The sequence below is a fragment of the Branchiostoma floridae genome, chromosome 4 (genome assembly GCF_000003815.2).
Source record: "Branchiostoma floridae strain S238N-H82 chromosome 4, Bfl_VNyyK, whole genome shotgun sequence".
Lineage (NCBI taxonomy): Eukaryota > Metazoa > Chordata > Leptocardii > Amphioxiformes > Branchiostomatidae > Branchiostoma > Branchiostoma floridae.
The window spans coordinates 7,394,136-7,413,937 of NC_049982.1; the positions used below are offsets into that span (position 1 = coordinate 7,394,136).

Genomic DNA, 19,802 nt, shown 5'->3' on the forward strand with positions numbered 1-19,802 from the left:
CATGAAGAGAGGCAAAGAGAGATAGAGAAATACACACACTCTCAGATCAAATTCCAAACAAAACTCAGTCCAGAAAACACACTTCTTATACCACTTTTTGCCATTGTTTACTTTATCACAGATTTACAACCAGACATCTAGACTCTATATTTTACATCACACACAGATTCGTTAATTAATGTCGACATCAAATGATGAAGGAATAAATCATATTCCTTACATATGATGTCAAAACCCCTCATTAGAGAAATGATCTTAATAAAATACAAGAGAAGTATTAAAGATACGAAAGTCCCCAAAACAATAGAAAAAGGGGTACTTCAGATGTTTAAGTTGTGCAATAGTGCCATTCAGCACTGTCAACATAACATAAAGCAAATTTCAGCTTAATGTAGATTTTTTACACATCTCAATGTCATCATCACCAAGTCTAGTTACAACTTACATTTTCTTATCATGTGATCTTCATTTATTTTACATACAAGAAGAAACACCTATGTGTAGAGCATTGAAGACATGTACATGACACAGGTATGATGTACATGATACACATCACTTCTACAGTAGTGTTGATAATGCAGGCTATATACAGCAAACGTTGTACTACACATTTCAAATGGCACACATTAGAGAGAAAGTTCCTACAGCAAGTACATTGTAGATGGGGACAAAGGGTTTGGATTACGCTGGCTGTCACAACATTTAGTTGTTGAAAAAAGCATTTAAGGACAATTTCTTAATGCTTGAACATATCTTTGCTACTGACTGGGCTCGCATGTCCTACAACAGACTAGGTAATACGGAAACTGACACCTTCCATGACATATACATGTACATGTATGTAACATTACACGTAGATTACAAGTAGATTTGCTCTCAGAAGAGTACACACACATTGTTGGTTGTAGAGCCATATAGCTAAGCACAATAACTTATGTCATGTTGGTATGGTACAGGTACAGCTCATGTTACATGGCGTTACACATGTAAGAAAAGACTAACCCCAAACTACATCTTTCATACATGCACATACATTTGACTGTGCCAGTTAAAAGCTAAAATTTCACCCATTTCATTGGTGTTTTTCTCATCATAGCTTCAAAGTTAAAACCCTTTGTTGTTCCAAGAACTATAAAAATGCTAACCTTTCTCTTCCTAACATACTTAGTGCTATTTCATAGTTCATTTCCATGATTGTGCAAAATTGGTTAATCCATTCTTAAAGCTTAGGAAAGCACAAGCCTGTATCATGTGACTGCCATGATTGGAAATCTAAAACATCACATTTTGCACTTTCCAGCATGAATCACTGTGATAATACTACTACATGTATGTTGACCCCACTACATATTATGTACAAGTTTCGAGCTTGCTCAGATGTGGTACACTAGCAACCACTACTACTTACACAGTGTTTCTTTCCCACACAAGCACACCTCATTATTGCTACTAGTCTGGATGTAGTGAGTTCATGTCCAGACAATGGTTTGGACAATGCAGACTTGTCACGGCAGCACTTGAATGAAATTTATACACACAAGTTTACAGGATGCGCCAGTACCATCACTCCAGCAGGGTGACAACATGTCAATCACCAGGCAGTGTCACTCAGGAACAACTGTTACAGAAACAACCCACAGGAGTAGTCTCCATAGCAGGCTCTCTGGGGATTTACTACGGACCAGCAGTAGAAGTGACCTAATCTCCAGGCAGATCCTACGGTGCCATAAGATAGTATCAAAGCTGGCCAAGGAGTATAGCCGGCTAAGGGAGTCAAACGGGAAGTTTGATACTATACATTACGCACCATGGATCTGGTTGGAGATTAGAGGTGACCCAGTACAAAAAGAAAGGGCCAGCAAAAGTGTATTATGAGCAAAAATAAGTCCCAGAGAGCCTGCTGTGAAGGCTACCGCAAGGGTTCAGAGATAACCATTTCATACAGCATTACCCATTCCTCCTTACCCTGTCTGTCTACAAATACGTGTACATGAAGCTCAAAGATGTGTGTGTACAGTGGGTACACAGTAAGCATGTCACTGTCAAGCTTTTAAAGGACATTTCCAAAGGTTTAAAAGCGATACTTCTCAAAACTTCACCCTATCACATACATTAATTGCATGATAACATAAATATAAATCTTACAAGGACAAAGGTTAGACATTCAGGTAATAAGATATGCAAAACAGCAATGACTCAAGCAACGTCTGACAGTTTCCAAAATCATATCTAGTTGCTTCAGTGATTGCTATCTGGCATAAATATAAAGCCTGCTCACTTGACATAAAATGGATCATTCATTGTACTGTACCATTTCTTCCATAATGTAGGGTTCATTGTACAATTGAATGATTTTGCGGAAGCTGTAGAGAAGATGGGATCACCAAGGCCAGGACATGACAATGAATGATAATTATAAGCTACCTTATCATAATCTTAGTTTTCAAAATGAAGGTGTTCCTCTTCAAAAAACACTAAGCCTATAGCAGTTTCTTGCAACCATGATGGAAGTGCAGAGATTTACGAAATTCAATGTTCCTGCTTCTAGTTGACATGTTAAGGTCAAGAGTGAAGAGGACTGTGAGAGTGAGAATAACAGAATTATCTTTGTGAACTTGCCGTGAAGTCTTGTGTGATTTCGATATATACAATAACCGCATGTGGAAAAAAGTTCCGAAAAAAACACCAACAACACACATACATACAACTGTATGCCACTATACATGTGGTCTTTTGAGGACATCAGCTGTCCTGTATCTGTAAATCAACATTAAATGTCACTGAAATACATAATTAAAACACACAGAAAAAAATTTGTTACCCTTTCAAAAAAGAATCCCTGGCACACCATGACATGTACATGTAGTAGAGTCTTAATCAAAGGTAGTTGAATCAAAAATAACTTTTTCCACAGACTGGGATTCTCCTGTGTCTACTGACATGTTGGAAGTGTGGGGGGTTTACAAATATATGAACAGGGAGACATGGTCATACTCATGAGGAAAGCAGGTTAGACTGCTAGCTTTCTGCTCAGGCCGGCTAGACTTTGCAATGGAATGGCCGTGATTCTTATCACTATGATACATGTAAATCAATCAATACTTTGTGTAGAAATTTCCTGGCTGTCCTGGATACAGAAAATAGAAGGATGGCAAGACACAAATCAAAAGTACTGGGTGGGTGACAGCAATATAAAGGAATTTAAATACATGTACTGCCAGCTGAGTTAATTCTTTGAAACTGTGATCTTGCCTCATACTTTTTTCTTTGAAATTTCCAGAACAGCCTCAGTGGTGCTGTAAAACAATGTGGAATGGTGACAGGCAGGGAACAGTTACAAGATGGTGCATCGGCTCTTGAAATTCTTCTTCTTCTTCTTGCCAGCTTTGCCTTGTCTCTCCTTGTAAGCCCTGATTTCTCGCACCAGTGTGTAGAACGCGTCGTCCACTCCCTGGAAAACAGTTACCAACGATTTAATTGGCAAAATCAAGTAAAAAAAAAAAAGTCACAGCCTATTTACATAAAGAACTATCATTCATAACCAATTATTCATAAACCAAGATAAGAGAGAAAACAAAATAATATGATAGGTGGCACAAATGGCAGATAGGAGCTACTGAGAACACTACATTTGCACATTACTTAACCTCAACAAAATTAAAGAGAAATCTACCAAACAGAAAATTTTTCACCAGAAATACTAATAGAGATGGTGGCTATCAAGAACAAAATAAGGTAGCAAAAAGGTAAATACCCTTTACTAGGAATATCAATGATGGCAACAAGAAAACAAGTTGAAATCTTTGGCCTATATCACTTCAATTTCATGAACAGATAACTTCAGCCCCTTCAGTTATGAAACTTGCTACAAAGGCTTTTTTCCATCTCATTTATTGTTTGGGAGCCCATGTGGTTAGTTTTCTCCGTCAAATCTGCCATGTTAAGCTTACAAAAATCCATATAAATCCATATCTATATCCATCAGTTTCATGACACAAAGTTCAGATGTTTCCAGATGAATAGGGTGAAATATATTTTTGTCCCAACCAGCAAATTTCTGTTCCAGGTCCAACGGACAGGCCTTGGAGACAACTCTACTTGTGACTTATCAAAGGTAACAAGTTGCCTGCAGATGTTGACTACAGTACAGTTGTCCCAGCTGCCTTACCATTCTTGTCTTTGCAGATGTCTCTACGTAGGGGACTCCGTAGCTCTTGGCCAGGGTCCATGCCTGTTTATTTTCCACTGTGCGTGCGGGCAGGTCACACTTGTTCCCCACCAGGACAATAGGAACCTCGTCTGAGTCCTTTACTCTCTTGATCTGTTCCCTGTGAAGATGATAAAAGGCACTGATTTAACTACACAGACATTATACAAACACTCTTGTTCTTAGGCAAATAAAGGCAAAATAAAGCAAGAAGGCGAAGATCAAAACAAAGGGCTAAAAATATAACTTGCGCCAAACTACATTCACTCCCTACAACATTTCCCTGGTTTTCAGACATTCTGGAGAAAAATGAACCTAGAGGTCAACATGATGGACCTGAGATCAGTGAGAATAAAGGGCTGAGAATAAAACTATATTCACTCCCTACAACAACTTAATATATCCTTGTTCACAAGGAAATTACTTATTTTGATGCCAAAGTACCAGAGCTATGGCTATCGTCCATGGTGATACAAAATGTAAAAGTACACAATATATAGGCTGTGGTCCCTGCAGTTATACAAACTGTCAATAGGGGGCACTGTTGACAATCCAGATACTGTGTGCCAAGGTCTTCAAAAATGGTTGATAAGAAATAGCAAATCTCCATATCTCACCTATACATGGCAATGTCCTCAAAGGATTTGTCGTTGTTGATAGCAAAGACGCACAGAAATCCTTCTCCTGTTCTCATGTACTGGTCTCTCATGGCACTGAAATACAATATTGCAATGTCACAATCACATTCTCAAAATGTATGTCATGAATATCTGAGTGTGAGAAAAATAAATCTACTGCACAGAAAGAGCATCAGTGGTAATACATGTTTAATATGCTCTTTTCACTCTTAGGATGACATGTGAATAATTATGTGCTTGAACCTGCCATATCATACAGTAAGATCGTTGGATCTATCTCTAAGTCAAGATCCATGCCATCTTCCCTTGTCCAGTACAAATTGGGAACCCTATGTACAGTGCCATGGCTAATAAAGATGGAGATCAACAACTCATGGCATTTCTCCTTTTGAATTGAACCAGCAAATCTTCAACAACCTTGATGAGTATTGTAAGTATTCATATCAAGATTATTCGATATATTTTCCATACAGACATATGTGTTTGTGTAAGTGCTACAAGAAGAAATGTAAGCTCAGCAACAAGACTTGAAACCCATAACGGCACTGCTTTTCATCACGCATCACCTGACCTTATCTAAACTGTCTCTATCAGAGCCATAAGCAAAGGGCAGAGCCTACACCTCCATCCATTGCCATAATCTCCAAAGTGCCGTGTTGCCACAGGCGCACTTTTACCGGCGTCACACACGACTGCGCCGAGCGGCCCTTATGGGACATATCCATCAGACTTGATGGGCCCGGCCCCTGCAGTACTGCTGTAAAGGCTGGCCACGTATTCAGCACACACCATACTGTTATTAATCTCCAAGCAGATCCTACAATGGCATTAGATAGTACCAAACTGGCCAAGGAGTGTAGTCTGCCAAGAGGTGTCCATTTGCCTTGTAGCGAAACACACTCCTAAGCCGGCTTCACTCCTCTGCCGGCTTTTGATACTATCTTATGCTACCGTAGGATCTGCTTGGAGATTAACTGTTATTACTGAAGGAACCTCAGTCCAGCCTGTCAGTGTCACTGCAAGGGACCTGTGAGGCTCGGCCCCTGCAGTACTGCTGTAAAGGCTGGCTATGTATTCAGCACACATCATACTGAAGGAACCTCAGTCCAGCCTGTCAGTGTCAGTGCTAGGGACCTGTGAGGCTCGGCCCCTGCAGTACTGCTGTAAAGGCTGGCTATGTATTCAGCACGCATCACACTGAAGGAACCTCAGTCCAGCCTGTCAGTGTCAGTGCTAGGGACCTGTGAGGCCCGGCCCCTATATTACTGCTGTAAAAGCTGGCCATGTATTCAGCACACACCATACTGACGGAACCTTGGTCCAGCCTGTCACTGTTAGGGACCTGTGAGGCCCGGCCCCTGCAGTACAGGTGTAAAGGCTGGCCATGTATTCAGCACACATGACACTGAAGTGAAGGGACCTCAGTCCAGCCTGTCAGTGTCAGTGCTATGGACCTGTGAGGCTCAGCCCCTGCAGTACTGAGCACTGTAAAGGCTGGCTATAGCTATGTATTCACTTCAGCACACATCACACTGAAGGGAACTCAGTCCAGCCTGTCAGTGTCAGTGCTAGGGACCTGCGACTGTGAGGCTCGGCCCCTGCAGTACTGCTGTAAAGGCTGGCTATGTATTCAGCACACATCACACTGAAAGAACCTCAGTCCAGCCTGTCAGTGTCAGTGCTAGGGACCTGCGACTGTGAGGCTCGGCCCCTGCAGTACTGCTGTAAAGGCTGGCTATGTATTCAGCACACATCACACTGAAAGAACCTCAGTCCAGCCTGTTACTGTGTTAGTGCTAGGGACCTGTGAGGTTCGGCCCCTGCAGTAGTGCTGTAAAGGCTAGCTGTATGTACTGTAAATGCAGAAACTTTCGCGGTGGTCTAATGTTCGCGATTTTCGCGACGACCTCTTCACCGCAAATTTAAAACCACCGCGAAATTTTTCCATGGCATTAAGAGACCACAGTGCGTGGTGCTACCACGAAATTGAAACCATCGTGAAAAGTCTATTTTCCCCGCTACCGCAAAATACCACAAACAGTATTCTGCACACATCACACTGAAGGGACCTCTGTCCAGCCTGTCAGTGTTAGGGACCTGTGAGGGTCAACCTGACATGTGTGGAGTGCAGAATGACAAATGGGGAAGATTTTGCCACTTCTTGTAAGCTTTGTGGGATGTATGATGTTTTTATATTGCAGGCAGTTTTATATACAAATATAATCACTATTCAATTAGTTTCCTCCATTTTGTTTATTTTGTTCATTTCCATGTCAACCTCTGTTATATGTCAGCATTATATACAAGCAGATGTGCTTTCTGTCTGAGCAATGTGAATAAAATAATTACTATTCAGTCCAAGAGCAAAATTTTCCTCTTGAAATCTAACGGTATTTTTGAACATAGAGAATCTTCTAGGAGCAATCACTGCTCAAGGAGTTGTGTGCGGGAAAAAAAAGCATCACGATCAGTCATACCCATCTGCACAGGTAGTGCATTTTTCTTGACCTTTGTCAAGTTGAACATCAGTATATAGCATGGACTGCATGCTTAATGAAACCTGTCAAAACCACTCCTGGTTATGAAAAATGGCCGTCTGTAACCCATCCATTAAAAGCTTTTTGTCAGCCAGAAGTATTCATTTCCATGGACGACAGTCTAGTGCGGAGTGCCAAGAATAGAACTTCCAACCCAGAATAATTCCTGTTACCTGTGACATGTGCATGCATCACTGCATATTGAAACCCAGAGGCCACATCAGTTTTATATGAGGTACTTACATGGAAATAAGGCTGACATAATGTCACCTTCCATCTAGAGCTCAACAGCACATTATACTTGGCACTACATTTGTATGTACATTCTATTTTTGGTAGCATGATTGGTAGCTGTCTTGGATGAATGTATAAAAAAATTGCAAACTTGAGAAGAAGATCCTGGAATAATGTAAAGCTACTGTAACAGTTTTTTTTGTTGTATTCTCTAGTTTTTTCCTAATTTGGTATACCTCTTTACTGCCACGCCTACCCATCTGTTCACTTTTATCAACATACAGTCCTTTGGAGACAAACTATCTCTGGTTGTACTTCTTGTCTCTCTCTTTTCTGAGACTCTTTTCACATCTTTGCAGCACCAAATGTCATTAGCTCGTTATTAAAGTTGGAAAATGCCTGACTGTACTCTCAATGTTCTCTTATTTCCCTTATTTCCATCAGTATCAAATCGAAAGAACTTTCTTGGCAAATCCCAAAACCTAAAACAAGAGGCCTTCAGAAGATCGATTGCCTACCGTGGACCGAATGGCTGGAACAATCTACCGCCAGACATGGCCCCAAATTTGACCTGCTTTAAGAGACTCTTGAAGTAAAAGAAATGACCAAAACGAACAGACACAGACTGCAATGTATGAACACTGAGCATTCGCTTTACTAATGTTTTGTACCATGTGTATGTAGTGACATAGTGATATCTGTTGATAGATTTATTACGACTCCACGTAATCTGCATCTCTTTTATATTTTATCTGACCCTTACCTCCCACCTGACCTCAATGAAAAGCGGCCTGCAGGCCGATTGGAGCTTCTCATGAATTAACAAAAGTTCAAACAAACAAACAAATGTCTTACCTGTACTCCTCTTGCCCTGCTGTGTCTAAGATGTCCAACAAACACGTCTCCCCATCGATCACCACCTGCTTTCTGTACGAGTCCTGGAGACAGAACAATGGGTATTCATCAGGATTGTCCTGTTACTGGTATTGTACATTGCGAGTGGGTACAATGCAGTTATAAATATGACTAAGCCGGAAAAAAAGTGAGTTAATTTATGGAAGTTAGTATTGCACGGATTGCAGTAACAAATTATAGTGTACTGTGCAGAAAGTGTCAATATCTTAACATATATGTTGACAAATAAAAGAGTAAGTGATGCCGAAGAAGAGCGATGGATGTCACTCGAAACGTCCGGAAGTAAATCTCTGTTTTTTTCCAGTAGTAGAGATTTAATTGTATTTGAATACCGTTTACCTGGATATCTAACCTTCATAAACGTATATGAGTATTCATTTATTTTACCAGGGAAAACACTCTCAAGTAACTACCTGCTTCTCAGGTGCCCCTGGACACATACATAAACATACAACATGATTTGGAAATACACTAAAATTAACATAGGAAAAAGGTAGCAATGTACAACTGTATGTCCTGCCGGCTGCTAACAGTTCTATTTCAGTCCGCTTTTAAACATAGATTTAAGTATAACAACTAGCGTATGTGACAGTATCAATGTCTGTTTTGTTACCTCTCTGAGAATAGCTACAAACAAACAAGCAAAGAAACCAACCTCTATAGTTGGGTCGTACTCCTGTACAAAATGGTTCTGTATGAGCTGTATGGTGAGGGCACTCTTCCCCACGCCTCCGTCACCCACCACCACCAACTTGTACTCCGTCATGGCCAACAGGATGATTTAACTCTGAAAAAAATAGACAAACATTAAAAATCTAGTAAAAGCTAACTGTGACTTAAGTTTGTTTAAGTGGAACTTGTTGCCACCAAGTACAATTCTCATCACAAAGCTTAAAAATGTGCAAAGTTTAGGTGTAACACAGTATGCCTACAAAGCTGGTATGTTATGCCAAAGGGTGGTTAGTTATACTGGCTACACAGACACAGACACAATGTACCAGAATCAACTAACAAGTTCTCAAAACATCTAAGTGGTTCTGAAATACATGAGCATATTAGATATTATAGGTGCAGTTGATCAACTGATATATCACAAGCCACACTGCATTTCTTATCCAATCGCTCAGTACAAATTGCTCACCAAGAGATTTGTGAAATTTATATTCCCCAGCAGCCAAAGCAGAATGAACACGAACCTCCAGCTTCAACTCTAGAGGACATCTCAAGGTAGTTAGGTTGTGGGTTTCCCTTACTCCTGACCAGTCACATGCTAATCACAACCTTGGAGATATTTTGAGCACTGCCCTTCACATTCTGTATGTACGTCTCCATTAGCAGAAACAAGGCAATCCTTTCTTCTGGAAGAGTTTAATTTCACAAAAGTAATTGCAGGGTTTGCCAGTAGGCAATTTATCCTTTCAGGCAGAAACTGCAACTAACTAGCCAGGATCCAGAAATAGCTGCGTGAGACTTGTCCCGGTACTTTGGATACAAAGTGATATTCAAGTCTGCAAGATGGAAATTGAGCATAACTTTTAAAACCTTAACTTTTAATTTTATTGTTTGAACACAGAATTTCAGCCAAAGTGCAGTATCACATCAACACTGGACATGCCACCTACATGTACATCTACATAATTGCTAACAAAATGCATTTTGTAAGTTGAATACTGTAATTGCCTGATTCTTGAAAATGTATAAACTTAAAAGCAAGTAATACTAGTAAAGTAGTAGTCCAAATACATCTACACAGCAACCAATTTATCTATTTCAGTACAGGTGGTGACAGAGGTACAATCATGTTAACTACATTACACCCATTACAATACCCAGACAACTCACACATGTATATTGTACATGTAACACATGTGCACAGGGCATGTACATGCATGTAATTTCATCTGGGCTTTTCTGTCTTCTGAAGGATGACATCTAATCACAATATGGAAAAATGGAAACGGCTCATTTGACACAAGAAATTCAGGACTCGAAATATTTTTCCGCTGGGAATTTCATGCACAATTTGGGAAAGTTTTAAGCGAATACACACGTCACTGTCCTTGCCATACTTAACCTCTAACTATCTTCTTAGTAATCTTATGTGGCTTTGTAATAGCTACATGTATCACTGATTAATTATATAAGACTCCAGATCTGTATGCTGCAATGTACCTAAATTTTGTTCAAAATTATACATACCAAGCCTGAATTTTTTCTACATGTAGTCTGCAAAACTTGAAGGTGTTAATATTTTTTGTGTGGAAGTTTTGATATTTGAGACCTGACATAATATACAGAGCAAAATGAAAACACTGATATTCTATAGATTTATACATCAACATCTATGATAAGGTAACAAGACAAATCTCAAAATAATGCTACCTGCTATCGATAATCTGCAAAGGCACCAAAACACTTTCAGAAATGCAGCTACTTATATGCACTAATAACTCTACTTTGTCTTTATACATGACATTGTAATTTTTGTATATTATTATCAAGGATTATTATATAACATAAATTGTAGTGGGATAATATATATATAGAACTTTATTGCACGACATTTGTACATGGTACAATGTATGGCAACAACTATTACACAAAGTACAATTGACGAGAATCTTAAAGTTAGCGTTAGGATTACCTGTCATTGTCTGGGCCAAAAGCTCTGCTAATAGTAATAGCAGGGAGTGGTTAGAAAGTGTCTGACATGACCCCAAAGAAGGGTCAGGCACTGACTGCTTAGGTGGAATACAGATATCCAAGTGGAGTCAAACCTGCCCAAGAAAATAAAATCTGGTCTATGTGGGCAGGTGGACAGATTTCTTAATGCTTCTTGTGTCAATGGGAAAATCATCTAAAGGGACCACCATATAAAGTGGTCACAATGGCCAGGTGCTCCTTATGTAGAGATACTACAGCTATCATTTGTACAGGTTTGGCTGTATATGACTGCAATATGGATGACATTCAAGTCATATACTCTGTGATTTTCACTTGATCACCGTGTTCTCCCTGTCATTAATCATCTTTCTGCTCTTCCCTAAAATTACACACGCCCCAGTAATCACAGTAGCTCAGTTACTAGGACACCAGAAAAATAACACACTATATCACCATGTGTGTCACCTTTCGTGAACGCACTTATGGATATGTAGTGTTACGCTGGTTCTATTTTGGTAACACACGGATATGTGAATTAACACCCAGGGTGCTTTTAATATTGGTGGTCATGGTAACAGATGCAATATTGCATTGCAAACATACATGTATTCTTTTTATATGCAAAATTTTATGAAAAGGTGTCTTAAAATAGAACATCAAAGCTTGAGCTATAATGTGTATAAATTGGATAAGCACTTTAGCAGTTTGTATTTAAGTATGCGGATTGAAACACATAGGTTGTCAAAAAATGATTTATTCCAGAATTAATGACAGCTCAACTTCCTGATAATACACAGGAAATTAAGTTAAAATAATTATTTTGGGAACCAATTATCAATGATTACCAACTACTGTACTTGGCTATTTCTTGAAATTGTTTGTTTGTAAATGTCATGCTATGAAAATATGTGAAAAATTCAGACCTCATTATTATGGTCACCTAATCATTTCATTGACTCTTTATTTATAATATAAGGCCCCATTCATGATGCAAAAAATGAAATGGTTCTATACGTTTGGCAGGCTGAAACGGATAAATTTGCTATCATGAACAGAACGCTCCAATTTGAATACAAAATAGATTTTTCGGAACCTCCTTGTGAGGTACATCATTCTGAAATGGTAAGTTATCCAGAATGCGAATTGTCATTATAAACGCAAAAGCGGCGTGGATCCGGCTTACATCCGGACACGTGCGTTCATAGTTGGTGGCGTCACAGGAAAAAGTAGAATTTTAAATCTGTCATTTGGGTATTTCGGCTGCGCTTTTAAGTTGTTGTTATTATCGGGCTGCCTCCTAGTCGACTGGGAACTGGCAGTCCTGATATCGAAGGGGGGATGTGACAGGAGATCCAGAGGAAACGTCACACTGGGGTAGCATATATCTTGAGCTGAATGATTTTATGGGCATTTGCAAGGAAGGAACATAGCTTCAGCAAGACATTGCTTCAGTGCCTATCAAAGACCAATAATCTGTACCATATAGTGCGGGATCACAACAGCCTCAGCGGGTCAGAGGTCACATAACCATGTGTTCAAGAGCGCAAAATGCAAACCGTTTACTGTCAGATTTTTAAACCAAATGTATAAAACCATCATGAATGGGGCCATACACGCAGTTTCAGAAAAATGTAAAACTAAAAGTGTAATGAAAGAGATGCAAAGAAACTATTAAAACTGATCTAACTTGTTGCAGTGTACAACCTTCTGAAATAAGGTGGTTCCTCATTTTTGTGGAGCCTCCAATTATGCAATATTATGAGTCTTATGACTAGGGGGTATACATGTGAAAATACCCTGGCCTCTGCCTAACCAAGCATATTGATGTACATCGTAACCTTTCCACATCAAGGGATGTCAAAGTTAGAGGATAGGTCGCATGATGTCTTTACATGATTGATGTCTTATATAACAAATTACAGGCTTGCACATTGCTTGCACATGGCTTGCACAATGGATTTGTGACTGATGCCACGCTGGCAATCCTGACCTGATGATTTCTACCTGACTCGACATGTACTGTTAGTGTTATCATTGTGCTGTGCCTCGGCCCTCAAGTGAACAGAGCAATTAGGAATGTAAGTGCTTCTCAAGAACCAAATCCCATTCCCACTTAACTTACATTGTATCAGGGATTTTGAAACACAGTTGGGGCCAAGCTTGGCCTGATACAGTACCTACAAACATGATGGTTATATCCTGAATTTAGAAATTTGAAATATGGATGTTCAGTCCTCAGTATGCATTGTGCCCCACCAACATTGTTTCAGTCTACAAATAGTACAATCTTGTGAATTGCCTAGAGTAGAGTATGTTACAAAATCACTCAGATGTAGGACTTTTGCAACAACTTACAGCACCTTCTGAATCTTTGATTTTAAAAAAGTGCACATTTCAAATTAATGGAGAAAGTATGGTAACATATCTACTATTTTGACAGAAAAATCAATCCTTTCTAATCAATCACAGCATGTTCATATACATTTGTATATTACTTATTAGACTGTCCACACATGAAAGAGCACATACACTGTGGTGTCAAGGCCTTCATTTGTCATGAATGACAGGAAACTCATCACTACCCTGTATGGATGGATACTCTGCTGCAGCAATGGTGTACCAATGACCATGGAGTTCTTAGTATGACTGGATATACCACAGGGTTGGACAAGTTTTCTAAAATCCACTTGTCCTGTCGGGCAAGCAAATAACAAATTATTTACCTGCCGAATAGGGCTGGGTATCGGTACAGCGTACCGGTACAAAACCGGTTTTTCTTATTGGACCGGTCCAGAAAAACCGGACCTAAAAAAATAAGGTGGACCGGATGTTGGACCGATTGGAAAATTAACAGCTTATTTTATCAGGCATTCCCACGTTTTTGCGCTTGTAGGTGGAAGAAAATAAAAGGAGTGAAGTAGAGTAGAGTTTAAAGTAATTTCTACCAAGTTTTACAGCCAATCGTACAGGTGCAGTTAGTGTTGAACGATTTTCAAACGCCGGTGTAAGTCTAATACTCCACCAAACAGATCTATTTGTAGTGAAATGGACCATTGGTATGAGTCATACTGCATCAGGTCCAGGTTCAGGTCCGGACCTGGACCTGATCCTTTGGACCTGAACCGGACCTGGACCTGAATTTTCTGTACCGGTACCCAGCCCTACTGCCGAACCAATTTTTCACTTGCCCAAAATTCAACATATGCATTTCTCACTTCCAGCAATGGAATTCTTATTATTAGTAATATTACCTCTATTTGTCTATGTTGAACATGTAGCTTGATGTCATGACTTTTAAAAAAAGTAAGTACATAAAAATCTTACTCATTGGAAAAATTTTACTTAACCTATTGGGCAAGTAGGGTAGGCTATGCACTTGCCTGATCAGCACTTTCACTTGCCCTAGACAATATGGCCAGTGGACTTGTCCAACCCTGTACCAATACCAATTCCAACTTCCAAGGAATGAATTTTGACCCATTAAACGGTGGCAGTTAAAGGTTGCAAAACAGTGAGAACTATTAACTATAAGGACACATATGGCTGACTTCTTTTGATGTGGAAGGTCCTTTGAGTTTGAAATTTTGATGCACGGAAACCGTGTCTGATATCAGTTCCGCGTGGCCTGACTTGTGTTTGGTTTAGATAAGAAAACCCAACTTCATCATTTATGTTGTATCAACATTATACTAGTAGACAAGAGTGTCATTGTTCTATCATAGTATGTTTTTGTATAAAACTAAAAGCCTGGGTTATGGATGGAAGAAAGATTGTATGTCTCACAATGGGTCACTTCTTTGTGTTATAAGAATGAAAAGTGTGTCTACGTGACACTGTATAATGCTGTCCATGCTCCTACTATGTGCAAACATCTCTGTTAATCCAAGCAGGCTGTTTCTTCTCATTTATTCATGACATCATATTGATTACCAACAGACTAGAAGTATAGATTTTTGCTAATACTAGTATGACATAATGTATCAATGATTGTAAAGTCATATTCATCACAAAAATCGTCATTTAAATAGTCACCATGAATATGAAATAGATAGGCAGGCACAACACAGCACTGCCTAGGGTATTTAAAAAACAGCAGTACTTTCTTTCCTAAAAAATAAAAATCAAAGTAAAGATTCTGCCTCAACGTATAGCATCTTCAAAGCCTTTTTCAGATACCACATCATACCAGCAGCATTGGCATAAGTTGTCAATGTAAGTAACTAACCAGCTATCAAGATGACAATATCATCAAATTATCACCATGACAACATGATCCAACCCTGTCCCAGTTGCTATGGCAATTCCTTGTTGTTTGCCATATATGACTGCCAGTCCCTCTACTAACCAAACCTTCAGCAATTCTGCACTACATCCAGGACCACACGGCTGGCAATTATCCCGCTAATGGCATGGTGATTTTCAAGGCGGTTTGCTGATTTTCATGGCGGTTTGATGATTTGCAATCTAATTACTGCGTCCCTCCACTCAAGGAGAGGTTGTGCAACCCACCTGATTATATACATGTACTACAAAGGACCACACTCCAGGCAATTATACCAATTATAAGTAATGGCCCGATGATTCTCATGGTGGCTTTGACTGAATAGCATAAAAAAACGTAAGAGGAGATGGAGAGAAAATGCATTGGATTTGGAATGATCTACATGTGTGTACATGTATCTTCCAACTTTAAGAAATTTTAGCAACATCATGCTATAGGTCTAGAAAGGGTGAAACTTAACCAAAACAAATTTTGATGAATTCAAAAATCAAAGGAAATATTTGCTAACTTGGAAAAAATGGTGGTACAGCACCATTCTGTTCAATTGGAGAGCCCAGATTGGAATTGGAGGTGAAGTCATTTTTTAGTTCTGAATTTCTGATGCCATCTTGGTTTATCTACGCATCACTGACAACAGCTACATATTACATACCAGCTGTTACATACCGAAGCCGACATTGAATCTTTTCAATAAAGGATGATACCCAGGCTAAGAATATAGAGGCTAATATCTAATTACTGTCAAGTCTAATGTTTTCCTCAACTTTTCTTGCCATAACAAATCAAGTAGACTAAGAGGAAAAGTGGGTCCCCATTTTCAGATATGAGATTGATGGTGGGAAAGTTGCAAACAATGACAATGACAATGAAGTTTATTATACAATGCACCACTCCATGATGACCATGTAGAATAATAAGTGAACATCTGGTAAAAAGAGATTTCCTTTAACAGGTGTTCCAAAAAGCGGTGTTTTCTACATTAGATGTGGCTGCTAGAATCCCTACAACCCCCGGTATCAATATCAGCATGACAATACATGAAGCTTCCTTTATCTTCGAAATATCACATAAAGTATGGGTGAAAATAATTTAACATCAGTCGTGACAGTTTGGAACAATGAAGAATTGAATTTGAATTCTATAAATTATTGGCTAAGGCACCACTTTGGTTTATTCCATAATGATAAGCACATTGATCAATAAGAGTAATGAGTAATACTTGGTAACGTTATGGCAAAGACTTTTGCTTGTGCTCCCAACCTTTTACAGTGGTGCACCTAAATTTTTGCTGATGCAACCAAGTTTTAGGCTGTTAGGAGCACAGTGCTCCTAGGTCAAAAAGTTAGTCTGGAGCCCTGACGGTTGACTCTTTCTTAGGTTATAAACATTTAAACACAGGGCAAAAAAAAAAAAAGATTATTGTACATCATACCTGGTTGCTCAAGAAAACCATCACCATGGTTAAGTAAGATTAAACTGGTCCATACCAACACTGGTCGACCAAGATTGGAACCCCTGACCTCCTGAGCCACACAGAGTTTAGGGATAATATCTTAATAATGAATGAAGACCTTTATTGTACGTTTTTGCTTTCTGACAAGCTAAGTACAGGTCAAGGTGAGTAGGATACATAATAATAACTGCTAAACCAATGCTAGGTCAATGCTTGGGACACATGGTTGCTCCCTGACTCTGTAGTGAGTACCACAAGGTCCTGATAAAGGTATGCTGGGGAGAGACCTCATGAATGTCACACAACTGGACCTGATTAAATCCTCAAGCTGCCAGGATGAAGCATTGCACTAGCCTAGAAACCGGGCTGTGTTCAGGGTCTACATTAGGCCAAGTCTTCAGCTAACAATTCCCTAAGGAAATGTCACTGAGTTACGAATCTGCCTCCAAGCTATCCTTGCATATACCAAGCTGGAAAGATGAACAACTCAAAAGACACAAGTATTCAGGGCTCTCCAATTTCAACAGACATTTAGTGCCCCAAACAAGCAAAATTACCTAAAATTGCCAACTGACATGGTGGATTGTAGATGGTACAGTAAAATTATTGCACTGCTTAGGGTGATACCAGTTTCAAGATTAAAATAATAAATGATTTTATTTATACAAGAAAAGGATATAGGTAGTAGTAGTTAGCATCTATTTCCTGCTTAATTTTAGAGACAAAATTATGGATAGGAAGCTCCACTGTGTTGAAGATCATTTCTCTGCCGACCTCCACATGAATCTGTTAATCATTTGCACCAGCCCTATACATGCTGAGCCCAGATAGAAGCACATATGCCACATATGTCACTCTTCTTTGTGCCTTTGTTTCTAACCATCATATAAACCTGGTCTCTTTCTAGTTCACAGCTGCTTCCTCGGTCAACCTACATGAAAGCCTGGTCACTATCTGAGCCCACATCTTACTTTACCTTTGAGCTTCCTGGTTCCTTTTATCCTTCTGTACCTATGTGTGCCAGGGTCAGTAACTGATGAGTAAGGACCTGTTGTTGACAGAGCACCAATTGTGCTGTCAATGTATGAATAAGAACTTTGTTTACTTTCTTTTAAACATCTCAATGTTGCTGTGGTATGATAGCAGAAATATGTTTTTATTTGAAAGAATAAATGTTATCAATGAATGATCTAAACAAGTTACAAACTAGTCATGCTCTATTTTTTTGTAAACCAGCAATAAAAAAAATCATATTCATGAGCTGTAGATAGCACATAAAATTGGAGCTTTCTTACTTTCTCTCTTTCACTCTGAATCACTACCTATCTATCTATCTATCTATCTATGGTTGTTGTTGTTGTCCCTGCTTAACGTCTATTTCTTCGCTAGACGTGAGCTCCAGGTACTATTTCCATCTAGGTGCTTCTCATGTGGTTGTTGCTCCTTGGTGCTTGAACTCTGGTGCTTTGCACATTCGTGTATAGTAAGTTGGTGACCTATTAGTCCTCCCCGGCAAATCTCCCTGTGTCTTCTATATACTTTGAGAGTGCCTTGTACATCTATGGCAACAAAGTCTCAACAACAGAACAAATTCCTAATGATAAAAAAAATAATATCTAATTTTCAATCATTCCTCAAGTCAAGGCTTCTAGATTCCTTGAAGAATCAAATTTTGCTTGAGGAATATCATTGGTTTATGTGTACATGTCGTCCACGAATCACAACAAAACTGTCATTGTGCTTGTCTCCCATCCTATCAGCTGTTCTGTGCACAATAACACTTCAACAACAATATTTGATTGACGCCTCTTGGTGTGGCTTTTTAATACACAGTAAACAGAGTCTAGCCATCAGTAAGCAAACAGTGAGTGCGCTGTAGCGTACCGGGGTTGTTAATTTTTCTGTTAATTATTTATACAAACATTTCAAAACTAATTTATGATGTTCTGGACAACCCTACTTATGACTCGCTGCCTTTGTTGTTCTGTGATCCCAGTCACATCAGTTCAGCTACAGCTGGGCTGGACACGCCTAGTGGTTAACAAGACGTTTGTTCTGGACATTAACAAGTTATTCCATCGACTTAACACCCACGTTACTGTGCAAAAATAGACACTTGAGTCCTATGAATAAACAAAGAGAGGCACTTAGGCCGTGGAAATGTATCTAAATATTTGTCACAAAATATGGGTGTGGTACGTTGTTATGCCCTGGCAACACGCTTTCTATCAAGCAGGCCATTCTGTGTCCATAATCAAACTAGCTTGATAGTTGAACTAGACGTTTGAAGCCACGGAACCGATAACGATATCTGAAGTTTTCACAGAAGCGCTGGAAGGAGAAACAAAGCGCGGTTTGCGCGCACACGCGATATGCCTTCTGTCCACAAGCTAAGAAATCGGCCCAACAGTTTGTACACGACGTGATCCCGCAAATAAGCAACTTCGGGACGGCTCCCGACACCTTACCCTGCAAGCTGGAGCTTCGGAACTAGCTCGGACATCGGTCCAACATTTGTCGATGATACTTTGCAATGGTGGAGAGGCAGACTTACCTGGATTTTCTTGAAGAAGTGTGCAGAAATCTTCACAACACCCTTAGCGTCTGGGCGGTCCTTCTTACCGGGCTGCTGGCAAAGAACCTCGCTCGAGCCAAATTAGGGTTTGTGCCGTTCATAGCGCTTACTATTTTGTGCCTGATAAATGCACATCCCAAATATGCACATTTTTGGTAGAGTAAAGATGTTATTGACATATTCTAAAGAAAACAAAGGTTTACTATTGATATTCATAATTGGTTTAATCAAGTATGCTACTATGATATATTTATATGAAAGGTAAGAAATATTGAAACCGGCAGTTATGAGAAGACA

General features: G+C 39.4%; 1 protein-coding gene across 1 annotated transcript; it reads right to left on the reverse strand.

The window, feature by feature from the left end:
* Positions 1-100: 100 nt before the first annotated feature.
* LOC118413193 (GTPase HRas-like) lies at positions 101-19,638 on the reverse strand. The gene is made up of 7 exons (XM_035816407.1): positions 19,485-19,638; positions 9,187-9,318; positions 8,472-8,554; positions 4,825-4,920; positions 4,169-4,328; positions 1,837-3,451; positions 101-1,698 (listed from the first exon to the last, which is right to left on the reverse strand). The coding sequence occupies exons 2-6, from the start codon at positions 9,295-9,297 to the stop codon at positions 3,335-3,337; spliced, it is 567 nt and encodes a 188-aa protein (XP_035672300.1). The 5' UTR covers positions 9,298-9,318; positions 19,485-19,638; the 3' UTR covers positions 101-1,698; positions 1,837-3,334.
* Positions 19,639-19,802: the final 164 nt, after the last annotated feature.